General features: G+C 39.0%; 1 protein-coding gene across 2 annotated transcripts in view; it reads right to left on the bottom strand.

The window, feature by feature from the left end:
• The window catches only part of NPNT (nephronectin), a 55,205-nt gene that overhangs the window by 25,375 nt on the left and 12,333 nt on the right, over positions 1–17,497 (bottom strand). For both annotated transcript variants that reach the window (XM_037380651.1, XM_037380658.1), the window contains 3 exons: positions 11,901–11,993; positions 3,165–3,284; positions 2,251–2,370 (listed from right to left, as the gene is read on the bottom strand). In XM_037380651.1, coding sequence (XP_037236548.1) covers positions 2,251–2,370; positions 3,165–3,284; positions 11,901–11,993 — 333 coding nt within the window. The remainder of the gene's footprint in view (positions 1–2,250; positions 2,371–3,164; positions 3,285–11,900; positions 11,994–17,497) is intronic.

The raw sequence follows: 17,497 nt of genomic DNA, 5'->3' as shown, positions 1-17,497 counted from the left end.
CAATTGACCTAAATAATATGATTTTTAAGTTTTTTAAGTTCACAAGGCCATATTTTCAAGTTTCTATACACAAACAAAACAACAAGAAAAAACTTATTTTACAGTGAAAATAATTATTTTCAGTCCTCAAATAATTTCAAACCTTCCAAAGCTGAAATGTGTATACCACTAATTTTGTTAAATGAAAACCTGGCAACACTGATTGATTTATTGATTCAAGAGTCATTAATCAATTAATTAGTCAATCTATATTTTCACTGAATACGTTGCCAAATTCTTTTTCAATTTGTTATTTAGTTTATGTGATTTACCTTCATAGCCAAATTGTTTGGTGGCTCTTTACTGATTGAAAGGAACATTTTAACAAGAGAATGATCAGCACGGGTTAAATTAAGAATAGAATAATGCCTAGAGAAATTTCCACCTATGCTAAAAATAAGCATTACACTCCCAGCTGTCTTTCAAACTCTCCTCAAACAAGGATTTCATGAGCTGCAGCCAATGCATGCTTCAATTTTCTTACCGTTATCTACACTTCTACTTGTAATGCAGCAATACCCAGACCCTGGCTAGAGATGACAACCTCCCCAACAGTGATGGGCCTGTACACACAAGAGGGAAAAGCACTGTCCTAGTCCCAAAAAGCTTCAATTCCTGGAGGTATTTACTACAACTCAAACTCGATAGGGAAGTAACACAAAAAAGTATGCGTGTCACAATCACTTTTTACCAAAAAAAGGGGAGTAGATCATGTTACGACCCATGAAGAACAGACATCTCTTGCTGTGACTACTTCCTCTGTATTGTACAAGGCCGCTCTGAAAATTTTGTGGAAAATTTTAAAAGTTATGAGATCAGTCCGAATGATGCACACCCAACTGAAATGTGGGTGCACAGTTCTTCACCTTTCTGGAGGAAAAAAAATGTTTTTTGAAAACTACAGTGAAGAACTGAAAAAGTTTCATATAACTGGATTGAATGGTAGTCTTCAACACTAAAAGTGCACTTCGTTTATTTCAAAGTATGAAGTTTGCCTGAATATAAAGATGCACACTAGGAGAATCCTGGAAGTATTTTTCTAGCAAATTTCTCTACTTGGCATGATTTCCTTGAATTTGTACTTGAAATCACTCAGCTCACTATGGCATGGCACAAGTCTCTTCCAAAGATCTGTCTGCCATGATGTCCACAGCATGATTAATCACAATTCAATCCCTTCAGCACATGACAATGGTGGGGTTTTCCCTCCTGTTCTTCCCATTCTTTTGCGTATACAGACCTGCCAATCATTCACTTCAGAAAGCCTCTGATAATTGAGCCTGCTCCTCACATCAGAAAATCTAGAATCTGTCCCTTGTTCCTTCAACAAACTCTTGGTCAGCACAGGTCAGCCACCTGGACACCACCTCCCCTGTGGACAGCCATGATACCCAAAAATGGGTAATTATGGCATCCACATTCTGTTACATTCTTTCAGGGAAAGTGTTGTAACTGGTTATGGAACTGTACCACTGCACAGAATATAAATAATAAAATCACTGGATCACCTTATCTACTCCAGATGTATAGTTAATGGCTAATGAAATCACATATCACACTTCAGAGGATAGTGGAGTGTGGCACAATACAGTCTGATTAACCATAGGCACCTTTTCCATTTCAGGAACGTGGGAACAAAGCATTTCACTTTTATACAGTCTGAATTCCTGAATTTATTTTAACCTGGAGTTTTCACAGTATGGAAGAACAACAGTAGCTTCAATCCCATTAATACTGGGAACATGCACCTCCCTTCATCTTGTCCCAGCATATTCTCAATGATTTGCACCAATTACCGCTCTACCCACTGAGCCTAGGCATCACTTTGTTGCATATCATGGAGAACTGATCTCCCCATTCCGTTTTTTATGCAGGCAGGTATTTTGGAGTCTCTGTCAGCAATAGTTTAAAACGAGCCAGTAACAGCAGTGGTGAGTGGTAAGGGCTAAGGGCTTGGATACCAAGCAGTCTGTGAGGGCTTTAAGCAGTCAATGAAACTTTCAGAGCTGGAGGAAAACCCTGGCGATCTCCGACACAGACCACGTGAGAGCACCTCAGCAACATGCCTATCCCAGTTCTCATTAGTAACGTCTTTAAACTGCATGTATGATGCATTCTAAATACATCTGACAAATTCTCTAGAATGGTGTTCAGAGTAAGGACAAAAACATTTTGGAGAAAAAGAAATTAAATCTACATTTGATCACCTACCTATGCAAGTCCTGCCATCAGGCCCTAGCTGCAGTCCTGGAGAAGGACAGCGGCAGCGTACTTCCCCTTTCAGTACATCACAGCCATACTGACAGTTTGCCATCAAGCATGAAAGGGCATCTAGGGAAAAATAATTGAACAGATTTAGATAAGGACTCTGATCAGTACCAGAAAATGACTGAAAACTTGGGAGAATTAAGACATCATGTAATTACAATAGAAGTGGAAAAATAACCATTCAGGCTCTAAAGAGCAAATGCATATGCAGTAAATTTTTACTTTCCACAAACTGCACCTCTAAGGAAACAAAAACCCCCGAAAACTGCCGTAATTGTAGCAAGCTGGAAGTTAGTCCCCATGAGAAATACAAAGCCCAGTATGTACCATAAACCCTCCTGGACAGTACTGCCATTTTAAAATAGGAGCATCTCTAATTAAAGGTAATTTCTCTTCTCTCTGTCCAGACACTCAAAATATCCACTTTTATGGGAGCAAGTAGGAGCGTGATCTCCAGAGAGATGACAGTACAGTTTTATACCAGTCAAACAACCAACATCTGCAGCTTTTAAGATTTTACATTCATAAGGACATAATGCAGCAGAACTGCAGGTGTCTTGATGCAATGAAAACTGCAAGCACTTCTCCTTGAAGGCCAATTAACAGTGATTTACAACACCGAAGAATGCTTCTGGGGAAACTTGTAATAAAACTAATAAAATAAAAATATTTGCTCCTGTTCTGTTCAGCCTCATTTCATTATTTAAAAAGCAGCTCATCTTGTGCAACTGCCTAATTTCCAACAAGATTAATATTTTACTTGGGGACTCATCATAATTTCATAAAAGTCTCCCAGGGAAACTCAAGCAGGGACCTTCAGGAGCTTGAAAAAAAGCAAGCAACAAGCCTTGCCGTACTTGAGCACGTTCCATCTGGCATAAGCATGTAGCCATTCAGACAGTAGCACTTGTAGCTGCCGTAGGTATTCATGCACCGGTGTTTGCATGGCCGTGGCTTTAGTCCACACTCATTTAGATCTGAAATGAAAGGTACAAGGAAAGGGAGTGGGAAAAGAAAACATACAAAGTGTGTGTGGCAAAACTACTAGTTCAAGTTCCTGGAGAAAGAAGGAAAAATATGGCAATTAGCTTTTTATATGCAGTTCAGCTGAAAGCAAGTGTCCAGAACACCCTGCATGAAGCACTGTTCACCCCTCCTGCCAAGTGGCTTATTTTCTTCAGTTTCACAGACATCCTTTCAGAAATTACAATCTTAGCACTAGATTAAGTGACAACAAAAGTTTCATTAGGGAATGCACAAGCTTAGGCTGCCCACATCTTGCCGCTATTCATGTCGATGCCATGTCCAGGACCAGCCAGAACTCTGGAGGAAGAGGAGGGAAAAAGCAAATGTCACTGCTGCAATCACTACCAGTGATTCCGATAGTGATTCAGTGATCCACTATCATGCTTCAAGATTAGTCGCAGAGGAAGGTGGGAAAGCTGATGCCAATCTATTTTAAACAAGCTCACAGAGAAAAAGTATTCCTTACCATCTAGAAAATACTGGGGGAAAATGTATCTGACAACAGTGATATTTTTCAAGGACTATCCATGAAGGCTAGTATTTCAAATTTACAATTAGAATTAAAAATTAAGACAGAATTCATGACAAACTGAAAATAGCCAGCCTACAATTTTCATATTAGTAGACAAGGCTTCTAACAAGAAATACAGATTGAGTGAGGACTTCCTTCAGAATTCTCTTCCAAGAACATGTGCTGGTTTTATCTGAGTAAACCGAAATAATTTGTTATTTAGTTATTTGTGTACTGATGAGTAAAGATGACAATATAGCTGAAAATAATAAATCCATTCACAAATCCAGCCAGCAAGTACTTAAACAACCCAATTACTGACCCTCTTCTCTAATATTGCACAACACTGTCCGCAGGTCTGTTACAGTAAGAGTCACTGTTATTTCCAGGAACTTCTCGAACAGCCATCTCTACTGTTAAGTGCATCCATCGAGTGTCACTCCCTAACCCATGTACAGAAAAGTAAGCCTTGGGCTCGTACTGTGTGGCAGACACACACACAGTAGGCACTTTATAAAATGCCAGCTGAGAAGGCAACACGTGCTATCTATGGACTAGATATGAAGGCTTGGAGTTAAGACATTAAAACAGAAAGACAAATATACCTCTGGTTGGAATGAAGTCAGTAATTCATCGATCACTTTACAGACTAAAGTAGCAACCTCAACAAGGACTATGTTGTAACCGCAGTGAAAGTTCACTGTGGAGATGAAGTCAGAGAAAACATTGCTTTTACACAGCTACATCTGGAATTCTTCAACTTCATAGTATGTGGATTTCAAATTCATCTTGAAACATTGTAATCACTTTGCTTTGGAGGGCAACATTCTTAATCTTATTTTTTTCAAGCCAAAGTGTTTTTAAATGGCATTCTAAAATTGAGAAGTATTTTCTCTTACATTATGACTGACAAAGTGCAGAGCAATCAACAAAAAAATAAATGCATCAGGCTACAAGTCACTGGTGTAATCCAAAATCACCCACAAGGATTCTGCCAGTGCCCGGAATGAATACTCTTCATTTCACTGCTGTTCCTGAGAGGTCCTAGCAGCTGGTCTGTTGTCTTCCAAACTACTTCGTTTTCATCTTTGTGGGGTCAAAGAATCGTGAGCCATCATGCAGACAGATATCTGACCCTCCCCACAACCCTTCATGTCAAAAGGCATGACTTTTTTTAGTTCATTTTCCAAGGCCTTGGGAAGAGCAGTGGGTTTAGGGACAACACCACCTCCTGCTTCCCTCTTCTGTGCGAGGGTAGTGGTAAGGGATGGAATTTTCCCTTTCCTCCTGCAGAATGCTGAACAAGATGTTTCTAGAAAGCCTGAAGTGGAACGCTTGCTCCTAGACTGGCAAGGAAGACCAGGTGAGTGTAAGCAGGACTTCGGTGAGGAAAGGCGGCCAAAATAAGGGCTGGACCTGTGCCTGATAAACAAGGAGTGATGACCACCTCCACATTCTTCCTGCGGATCATGCATTGCAGAGAGAGTACCCCTTCTCAACACTCACTCTTAGAAAAACATTTCTGGAGTTGCTAAGAGAACATCCTTCTCCCAACAGGCACCAATGCCACAATCACAAGAGTGTACCTGCTGGGTTTGACAGAACTGCTGTAGAAGCGATGTACACTTTCCACTGTGGAAGTGGGATCTTCAGCTAAGAGCTGTGACTATTGATAGAGAACATGCACAGGTCAAATAGAAAAAAAGCAGCAGGTGATCATGCTAGAGGGAAAGGACAAGTTTTCCTTGTGAAAATCTTTGTGTAAAAAAACCTTGACATAAAAATGCTCAATAATAAACAGGTGAAAACTCGCATTTTGGGAGACAAACTTCTCTGGGCAGCACTAAAAGCTGCTTTTCTCTTTCTTCTATAAAGCTTGCTACCGTTAGGCAGCTCCTGACAGACATTATAGCTGCATTAACATATTTATTACACATGCAATGCATCTGTTAAAAAGTGTCACTGTTAAATTCAAAAACTCTGTTAACATTTGACTTCAACTCACAGAAGTATCTCCACAGAGCTTACGCTACTGACCATTTTGAGATTCATGGAGAACAATCATTTTGAAGAGAAAGAAAAGTTCTATTAAGTCTAAAATATCTGTAGTCTTCTACTTTTGTACAAAAAGCATCACTTCACGAAACAAATGCATAAACAGAGCTAAGTATAAAATACTTAACCAGAAGTAGGAACAGAATGAGGAAAGGTAATGCTGAAATTAAGCTGACAGAGCAGGATTTGAACAGCACTAACTTTCAGTGCTTACATCCCACTACAAGTTCAGCTCTTAAATTTAGATATTCCCGAAGACTTTACCATTAAGGACTGTTTTGTACTTATTTCCAGAGCTACAACCACAGAGCCAAAGCTGAAAACGATAAGAATTTATGACTGTTTTCAGTTTGCCATCTTGCATAAAGTATAGATTACATTATGAGCCTTAAATAATTGGATCTTTCTTTACAGGACTCTGAATACTACACCACCATTTGGTATAAAATATTCTTAGTACAGAAATTAAGGCTCTGGTACTGACAAATAGACAGCTATTAGTAACACACTCTGAGAATAATCTGATATTAAAAAGTAGGTGCAACCAACTGTATCAGGATATCACATCACACACTTTCTGTTTGTGGAATTCTGACTAAATTATTTCTGTTGTCTTTGCTTCATTCTATTTCTGCCTGTGAACAAATGCTGTCACATGAGCATCTGACTCATTTGATTCTCATCTTAAAAAGCATGCTGAAACTAAAAAGCCTGTGCCTTGAAAAAGTTAAAATTTTTAACCTTGGCTGATGTAACAGAAAGCTAAGGTCACAAGGCAGCAGAAACAGGCTGTTAACACAACTCCACTTAAACCTAAACCTCAAGTACCATAGGTTTTCACTTTGCCTTGAAAATTACCTATCGAGAGAAAAACGTTTTTAACCTTATGGAGTCAGAATGAATACTACTGTTCAGGAAAACAAGTACTGGCAGTGCTGTGGCTGCTTAAAAGAGAAGCCAGCCTGCAAATAGGTTAGGTGTGCTAGAGCATACTGCTCAACCCCTCTTACTTTCCCCAAAACGCAACTTTTCTTCTTCTCACCAATGCAGACAGGCACATACTTGGAAACTGCAGGACAAGCACCACTCAGTTTCCTAGGAGGCACATTGTATCATCTGGCAGGTCCTCCTGGTACTACGTAAAGGGCTGTGTGAATATGATGACAGCTCTCTCGATCCTCCCCCATACACGCACAATCTGTAACAGCCTGCTTCCCTAAGAAGAGTCCGGATGTACTGCACATGTACTGGGGGAGCGCTGGAACCCTCCTGCTATTTATGTACTCTTATGTATCTGTTTGTGTGCTTCTTGTTCCTTAAGTAAGGTTTATTTTTTCAAGAACAGGTTCAGGATAATGACCAAATCAAGAGACCTCTTCAGAATAATTCACCAAATCCTGAGACGCATCAAAAGCAGCGTGGCCAGCAGGTCAAGGCGGCAGATTCTTCCCCTCTACTCAGCTCTCATGAGACCCTGCCTGCTGTACTACTTTCAGCTCTGGGGTCCCCAGCATAAGAAGGACCTGTTGGAACAAGTCCAGAGGAGGGCTGTGAAGATGACGAGAGGGCTGGAGCACCTCTCCTGTGAAGACAGGCTGAGAGAGCTGGGGTTGTTCAGCCTGGAGAAGAGAAGGCTCCAGGGGACACCTTATAGCAGCCTTCCAGTACCTAAAGGGGGCTTACAGGGAAGCTCGAGGGGGACTTTTTACAAGGGCCTGTAAAGGCACTACAAGGGGTAATAGTTTTAAACTAAAAGAGGGTGGATTTAGATTAGAGGTGCCAAGACATGGGTCAGGTTGGCCAGAGCAGCTGTGGATGCCCCATCCCTGGCAGTGCTCAGGGCCAGGCTGGATGGGGCTCTGAGCAACCTGGTCTAGTGGAAGGTGTCCCTGCCCAGGGCAGGGGGTTGGGACTAGATGGTCTTTAAGGTCCCTTCCAATGCAGCCATGGCAACATACCTCTTGAACAAATGCTGGTTACTTATCAATCAGGTATTTCAAGCAACATGTATAAAGATATCTTAGTATAAATGTCTATGCATCAAAAGAGGAGATAAGAAAACAGCAGAAGTTTTCTCAAAAAAAACCTGAAAGGTGAAATGTATAAACTCAAAGGGTAATAAAAGTAACACCTTTACATCATTTTTCTTTTTAATAAAATATCATTATTTCTTTTAGGCACTCATAATCTCACACTGAAATTTAAAATATAAAGCCCAACACTATTAAAAAAATTAACAAATCCTTTTAATTTCTTTGCACGAATGTCTACTCACTGTCCTGCACCTAAGAATTTCATTGTTCAGCCACTTAAATTCCCTTGTTGCCTACAATTGTACAGTCAATGCAAAACCAGCATTCTTGATTTCCAAATAACATAAGACAGTACTGCACATAAAAGCAGACTGACAGTTTTGGGCGCTAGGGAAAGCAGGACTATAACCTACATGCAGGCTGCTGAGCACAAGTATTTTATTTTTAAAGAAAATGTGAATGCAAGGAAAAGACAAGAGTACTATGGTGGTAAATTCAGATGTGACTTCTTTGACTACTGTGTTGCATCACACATGAGCTTGGATAATGACCTGCTTCAGTGCACACCTAACAATGAGGTGCTTATTTCTAGGAAGATACAATACACTCTGCTATTTTAATTAGTTTCTGCAGAAGACTCCAGCATCCAGACCTTTTCAGCCTTTTCCTGCCTATTAGCAAACTTGGATCAGGAAACTCAGAAGTCAAATATTCAATACTGAATTTACTCAGACTTTGAAAATAGAAAACCAGGGACCAGAAACCAAGTAAAATAACTAAATTGTTATCACCACACTATAAATAGTAGTTCAGCTTTTGTTTCCAGCAACTACCATCAGACTACCATGTCAAACTTATGAGAGATTTCTATCATCCTAAGAGTTTTTTTCACACTTGGTCTGATTAATCAACAGCTGCCAAATAGAGAAGTTAACAAGCCTCATTTTCTTCAACTTCCAGCTTTATGTAAATCATAGTTTTGTCTTTATCTAACCTGATAAACAACTGCCATCACTCTCACTTTACAAAAGAACTCAGAAACAAACAAAAAGTGCAGGCTCTGAAAGAAAAGCAGAGGAAAGAAACATAAGCAAGTTACAACCATGAGTATGGTGGAGAGTCAAGCCTTTTCAGAATTACAGGCACACAGCATCAAGGAAATACAATCAGTTATTTGCTCTGCATGCTAATGACAGTGCAAGTTCAGCTTTCACATCACAGCCATTGGTCTATTAGCCTCCAACCCCTCTGCAAAAAATTGTATTACTGTTTCAAGCCATACAGGTAGGAGCACGCCACCTGTAACACAGGACCATCTCACCCCTTGATGCTGTATTTCTTGCACGATGTTCCACAGGGTGGAATAGAAGCACTTCACTGCTCTGACCAGGACTTGCATATAGCTGCTCATCTTCACAGGATGGGAAGAAGGCATAATAAAAATAAAATTACCAGATCTCTGTAATATGCATTACTCCATAAATAAATAAATAAATAAATAATATATATTTTCTCACAAGTGCTGACAAGAATTGCATTACAAAAAGAGAAAGTAGCAAACTTTATACCACATTCCTAGAACAAACAGAGTAAGATGATAGTAAGTTACAGAAAAGCAGCCTTACATTCTTCACATAAAGGCAACCTTGCCCAGGCACACGAAGTTAACCTGCATATACTTTAGATTGCTAGTAAAAATCACAAGTTTTCAAGTACTTGTATTTGTGAACATAGATCTTATTGAAAAGCAGTATCAATTTTCTAATGAACACATGTTGAAAGAAGTATGAGTTTCATTATTATTACAAATTGGAGAGCTGGCACAGGGTATTTTCTTGCAAGCTGCTCAGCTTAAAGAAAAAAAGTTGAGGTTTTTTTAACTAATTATAGGTGTAAACCTGGGATCCAAACAGTATAAGGGAAACAAAAGCCACTCGGAGATTCAAATGCTATGGGGAATGCACATGGTTAGCTCTTGTGCAAAGTCATTGCAGTTCAATTGCTGATGATAGCAACACGATGAAACAGGTATCAGCTAGTCCTAATTTCTGAGTCACCTACAACGAGGTCTAGACAGCCACAGCTGCTGCAGTGCCACTGGAAAAGGACAGGCATCATCACACAGTCAGGGTTCAACAGTTCTGCCTTGCGGCTGGGTTCTTCTCTTGCACTGGTCCCTGGAATACACCTTGATCCATGAGGCCCATCAACAGATGAGATGTAAAGCCTGTTTTATCAGTGCTTGTACTGCAAGAACGCCTTCCACCAAGAACCTGAGCATACTTTACAGCCCAGCACCATTCACACATCTTAGAAAGACCTCTATCTCTACAGGGGAACTCCAACGTTTCTTCTCCAACAGCATTACTTTCTGTTATTACTAATTACTATTCTAGAACAGAAATGACTAAGATGGCCCACGGACTGAACTGGACAGGCGCTATATTAATGTGTAACAACACAGGTCACACCCTGTGTGATTTTAATTTCCTGCCAGCAAAAACAGACTGCGTCTACTATGCACTTTCAGATCTCATCCTAATGTGGAATCAGCACATGGCCAGAACACGTATCCTGACCTCAGGAACAGCTCAGAGGTCTCACCATAGAACAGAACAGATACAGGCTGTAGTCACCTGAACTGGTGTACATTTGGGACACTACAGTCAGCAGGCATTTCAGAAATTTCATGTGCATCCGCCACAGCAACTCTGCCACCAATTCCATGCAAGAATCTTTGATCAATACTGCCTAAAAGGCTTCCTTTAATCATTTATTACCACGTTTTTTTCCTTCCTTAGCATTCAGTGGAAAGTGAATAGTTTAGTTCAAGGCTGCAGCCTCCAGCAACCTGCAGTGTTCTTTTGATACTGTTAAAGTATTTAGTACATATAAAAAACGTTACATATAACAACTGTTAGTTCACTACACTGTTTTCTAAAAAAGTTCCAGACTGACTAAAACAGGTGTCGAATAATGAAATCATAACAACCCATCCTTTAAAATGTAAGCCCAGAGTAAAGGGAAAAGGAGACAGGATAATTTGAGAGATAACAGAACAAATGAAACTTAAAACAAAACTGAAAAATACAACATTCATTTCCACATCACTTTGGGAAGGATTAGCAAGTCTGAAAATAAATATGGATCCATTTTTAAAGAAAATAATTCACTCTAAAATCAACAAGTCAAAAGAAAGTTGGCAAACATCAGGGTACATTTTTGAACAACATAGTTCTAAATATCACACTTTTCTAACATACTTCCTCAGCACTCAGAAAACATAGGAACCTTTCCTATAGGCTGAGACAACTGGAAAAGAGAACAGTCTTATTAAGATACCTCTGTATGTGACCATGTCTTAGATATCAAAATCTAATAAATCATGTCTTCAAATTCTGGCTTATACTCCATATCTTTATACCATTACATGTTTTGGAGATTATTTTTGGCAAAAAAGACATAATGAAACTACATTGGTAATTCAGTAAGGGAACACTTCATCATTCCAACTCTGAAGTATGCACTACAGTTCATTGCTACCTAGCTAGTTCAGGATTAGAAAGACAAAAACAAGAATGCATGAATGAAATTTTATTTTAATTAAACAAATATTATTTCACTATACAAACCTGAAAATTGTGACTTTATGAAATAACAATCTTGACCACAAGATTTAAATAATTTGATTCAGATTCAGGAGATCACGTACATACATACCCTTACATTAACCTCATTGATTTAAACTGAACGAAAGCAATCTTTTCCCTGTGTCATCCTACTGCAGATGTCAATCTCTCTACAAATGTCAGTCCCAATATCAGAATAGCTACAGCAGTGACAGGACTGATATATGCATTCATTACCCTATAAACGCAGGCAACACACACAGCATTTGGGGGAGAGAGATCAACACCACCTCTGTGATTTCAAGAAGAAATTCTCTGTCTTGGACTTCCCTTTCTTACCTTGATTGCAGGTTTTTCCAGTGTATCCCGGGTGGCACTTACACTTGTTTGGCCCAACACATTCACCATGTTTGCATCCTGGTTGGCATATAGCTGCAAACAGAGGAACGCTCATTATTCTTCCACTCCAGTCATGTCTGACAGTGCTTTACTTTGAAACAAACAGCAACTACCTAAAAAATAGCACCATTTAAGTTCCTTCAGCATCATTATGTGCTTCAAATGCCACTATTCAAACATCAGGTGCACTTTAAAAAATAATCACCACCCCAATACATGTGGGAAAATTAGATACTTGTTATTAGCCTGTTTCTGTACAACACTACACTGTGCTGTTTCTAGGATATTAAACCCTTTTAATACCCAATCAGCAAGCAGGCACTATGCCTTCACTTGCATTCTCTGTGTGTGTACGTACTGATTCATGCCATTAAATTCTGTAAACTTGGAATTCACCCCAGCTATATAGAAAATGTGTACAACAATGGCACAGGCAACATACAAAGTCATAGTCCAGTCACTGATAGGCAGTAGTGCAGATCCCAGCATCCACTGTTCTCCTCTAAGACTATGAGGCAACACTCTTCATCCCCTTATTAAGCAATGTTTTGCCTGAATGTCTCGTGTTCAGGTGTCTGGATTCTGGCATGGGATTTACTTTACTTTTTTTTCTTTTGGAGAAAAAAAAAAAAGGACTGGGGAAAAGCAAAAGCAACACTGACTTAATTTGCTGCTTTATCACTGCACACATCCAAGTCACTTCTACTCAGAATTTCAAGCATTTATTACCCAACCTGCTGTGCAGATAGTCTCAGAATGTGAAGTTATGGTCTATTCTGCTTCCACAGTCAAATTTTCCAAGTAATTTATAATTACCCAAATGAAGCACAAATACAGAACTCCAAGAAATAATTGTTAGGAAGCCATGTTTTGTACCTCTCTCAACATAACAAATAAAATACATAAAACAAACGTTTAAAACTTCAATAATAAAACAAGCCTTACTTTTGAAGAAATATAAGAATTCATGCACAAATGTATTTCTGCTGATGTAGGGTTAGCTGACAGGAATATTTCCAGAGTGCAACAAATCCTGCATAACTCTGGAAACCATTTTACAGCTGAAAATTTTTAACAGTATTTCTGAGTCTTTTATATTAGAAACGTCTTTCTATCAGTAAACAAGTTGTTTCAACCTACTGGAAAGATAGGTATTTACTATGCTTTAAAATATGGTTTATCATTCCATGACAAAATGCAGATGCAAAATTCTGGTGAGCTTACCGTTTAAGCAAGTTGGGCACAAATTAGAAATCAGAGTGTGGCATACCTTGAATACCCTGTAATCAGGATTTACTGTTTGCCCTAGCTTGAAGTTCATTTTCTAAACTAACAATATCATTTGGAATTTGCAAAGCAACTAACTAGATGCAGCTGTAATATTAAATTAATCAGACAACAGGCTGTATCATAAAACTGGATGTACTAAGGATGTAATTTAATAGAAATCTACCAGAAGGCACTCAAAAAGTAGCCTGCATTCTAGCCAAGCTGTTCAACAGGGTTGAATTAAGCAAAACTAAAAGAGAAACAATAGATTAGTTTTGGTTCTGCAAGAACTATAAAAATACATCTCTGATGTTCTAAAACTTTTCCATAATATTGATTCTCACAAATGCACCCACAGTAGCAACTTTCAGCATAGGAGTTTCCTCCAGTTTTAGGACTGCATTTGGCCTTTATTACCAAGGCGTTTTTTCATTTAAACATCATATATGTACATATATATATATATATCTGGCCAGTGATAACCCCTGAGAACATAAAACCTTGTTTGCAATCTACAGCACTGCTCTTGATGGATCTTCCTAAGACAATGTTGCAGCCTCTTTCTGAAGACTGTCTTAAGGATTGTCTTAAAAGGCAAGATAGGGATGTTTCTAGTTAATGCAAGATATTGTTTTTCCCAATTAATACTGTCCAGAAACAAAGAAATGGGATTCAGATTCAGAAACATCTCTCAATTAAAGCATTAGGGAAAGCAGCTGCTTAGACTACTAAAAGGTACCTTTCAAAAAGTATGCCCTTCGGTAATGGACAGATTTGACTGAAGAGCAACTGATACATCATGAAAGACTTCTAGAACATTGTCGTTAGCAACAAATACTGCTGTTTTAATCACTATGGTCATAAACAAAGATCTTTGTGTCGGAGCTCATTTAGACACTCAAACTTTTATCTTCCTGACATCACAGACCCAAGTCTAATTAGAGGTGATGGCAGCAAAATGAAGACTACGAAGACCAACTTCATGACTTCGAATTCACTGGGGAAAAATAAAAAGGTGTGATCTAAACCATAATAGAGAAACAGAAATGACTATAAATTTGTTTTTGAAAGCTTCCATGAAATTTCAACTGCACTTCAGAGAAAATCCGTATTGTGGAGTGCCATACATTTAGGTAATAATTACTTTTTAAAAAATACATAGCACCATGGGATCTGCTTAGTGTGAAGTGTTACAGTTCAGTAGCTGAACTTGGGGCAACTTTAATTTTGCTGACTTTTTTTGAAGTCTTGGTCTCTCCCTCAATTGCACAGACTGTGAATTATCAGCAGCTCAGACAAAGGAAAAAAAAGATCTCATACTTGAAGATGAGAAGCCTTACAAAATTAATGAGATTTTAATTTAATTTAGAAATTTCATTTAGAAATTGAAGATGTCCCTCTAATTTAGAAGGTCAAATACATTTGTATCGAGAATCATGTTTTGCTTATTTCTCTTAGTTAACCAAGTAGGTCAGATATCGTACTAGAATAAAAATTACGTACTAGCTTTTGTTTAAAACAAATAATATGCAACTGTCTACAAATACGAAACACGTAACATAGCCCTAACGTAACTATTAAATCAAGCAGTTGCCTCTACCTATCTTCAAGAGAGCATCCAGTCCAACACATCTCAACAAACTTAACTCCATACTATGCAGTATTTAATGTCCTGTATGACATACAGGTGGGTAACTCCTGATCTAGTCTACCTCCTAGGCTCAAAGTATAATTAATAAATGTGCTTTAATCACATGAAAAATATCTCTCTCTCCTGTTTTTAAAGCAGTCTCAGTTAAAGGGCATCTCAGCGCCTCAGTAGTCTACAGCTCAAGAATCTCTACTACCGCAAGGAAAGTTTCCTAACAATTAGCAAACCACTATCCCTAAAGTCAAGCCATCATATAAGGCTTTTTTGCATGTTAAACAGGTATTTGGAAACCTGTATTTGCTGTTAAATGCTGTACTTGAAGAAATCCTCTTTATTAGAGTACATTCCGTGCACTTTGGCTAAACATTATGCATCTTATTTATGCACAGCTGCTGCAATTCAATGCAATGTTACAACTCAAGAACTCCCATACACAAGAGAAAAACCCTTTGCAGTAAGCTTAACCAACACCACAGATACATCCCACAGCATTTCCTACCTGGAATCAAGCCACAGTCACCAAGCAATTTGTATATCCTCCCATTAACTTGAACTGGGCTTTACACCATGCTCAGGACTTAAGCAGCTGGCATTCAGCCAAGCCTGCACATCTGGCTGGGGTCCCACCAGCAACATCTATATGCCCTTCCCACTGACCTGTGCCAGGGTCTCCAGGCCCAGAGGGTGGGCTGACTGCCACCCACAGCCTGCAAATGCTCCCTTCTCCAGAGGAGCTGCCCCTGCACGGCAGCGGGTACACTCCTTGCCTCCCGAAGGGTTCCTTTTGAACGTGGCCAGCAAAGAGATCCAGGTATAAAAATAAGCTTGAGCCTGACTTTCAGCATTTCTTTTAATAGCAGGAAATTATTTCAGCTGTTTGGTATCACTCTATGCATACACTATGTACGCTGGTGTGAGTGGGCTTTTCCTTTGAATTTTCCACTCATTTTCTAGCAAAATTCCAGAGAAAATAGAATATTTCAGTTGCTCTGCTCACACACAGACACATGGAGTTTATCCATTTTTTTAACACAGTTAAGACTCATAAATAGTGGGGAAGAAAGTCTCCCACCTTTGCAGAAGTCTTCGCATTCTAACAATTAAAAAATTGGCCCACATCTGACCGCAACAACCAAAGGAACATAACTTGCTTCCTATCAACTCACATTTCCAATGACTGAAATAAGCCATGTCCATGGACTCCATTCTGCTACATAACACCCACTTCCCTACTAGGCAAGAAGGAAATGTAGACAGTGGAGAGTTACACCAGGCTGAGAAAGTCGCTCTCACATACGTAGGGCAATTAAGTCCAGAAGGTAAGAGTCTGAAAAAGTTGCCAAAATGAAGCAAAAACTTTCCACTCTTTATAATAGCAATTGTTTTAAAGAAAAGTTAAAAGTCCATCTGTATAGACAAGTGCCACTAAAACAGAGATTGCTAATTTATTGTTGACTCAATTTCAAACACGTACCATTTCTCCAAGGATTCCTTTCTGAAAGCATTTAAACAGGCACTCGCAACGGGTAGTAGTGCAGACCGAGACAGACAGAAAGAAATCCTAAGCACAGCTATTTTCATCTTTAGTCAACTGCTACTTATTTATCTAGGCCATAGAGTAAACTACAGCTAAACTTTCCAATTCATTGTTGCCCAGTTCTTTCAAGAGGTATCAGCAAATGAACCCTGGTCTCATGAATACTCATTTCAGTTTAATCATTTCAGATTCTTTTTTAGGGCCAGATGTGAAGACTTGCTCTGTTACAGTTCCCACAGACTTCAATGCAGTCAAGGAGGAATCCTAAAGCTTTTTATTTGGCCATAAATCTAACAGACTACCTATTTTAAAGGTTGGCAAGAACTACCTTTTCCTCCAAAATAAGTTGATAAATACCACATTTTAAGCCTCATTTAAACTTCAGGACAAATTAAACTTCTTGTAAAAATAACACAATGAATTGAAACATGAATGATGGTTTGGGTTTAGGGTTGAGGGTTTTTTTTCAAGCGTGGGAGACAGGAAGAAAGAATTTTGGTGAAATGCATGTGCTGTTAGCACACATTATGCTTGTGTAAAAGCCAGAAGCCACCAACCTTCCCAGCCACTCCTAGCTGCTGGTGGTGTCTGAGCACAACTCAATCATTCTGAATCACTATTTTTTCATTGTTGCACAAATATAATAAATGATAAACACATTCAAATCAATTCATTATCGGTCTATAATGTTAGGTTTTAAAAAAACTTCGTCTATGTTTTCTCCCTGCACACAGTTCCCTCAGAACTGCTTTGGAAGTCCCTCTCAGGTTTTGTCGGTCCCTCTGCACTAAGCTGCCTACTTTTTGAGGGCATGGGTGACTACCACATGCTGTCCCCTCTATTCATTCTCATCTAGAATTTTAACATTAATGACTTATTTCTTGATTACCAAACATTGTTTGGTGGAGTCCTAACCAGACAGTTGCACTACTTGGCTCCTGTCTACCTAACTCCTCCGCTTGTGGCCAACAACAGAAATCCCTGAGCTTTCTTAGCAGAATGTCTCTACCAAATTAACTCTTTTTGGTTTTCCAGCACTCCTGGATATGTCTCTCTCATTAAAACTGCTCTGAGTATAAC

The sequence above is a fragment of the Falco rusticolus genome, chromosome 1 (assembly GCF_015220075.1).
Source record: "Falco rusticolus isolate bFalRus1 chromosome 1, bFalRus1.pri, whole genome shotgun sequence".
Lineage (NCBI taxonomy): Eukaryota > Metazoa > Chordata > Aves > Falconiformes > Falconidae > Falco > Falco rusticolus.
This window is presented reverse-complemented; position numbering and strand designations above follow the sequence as displayed.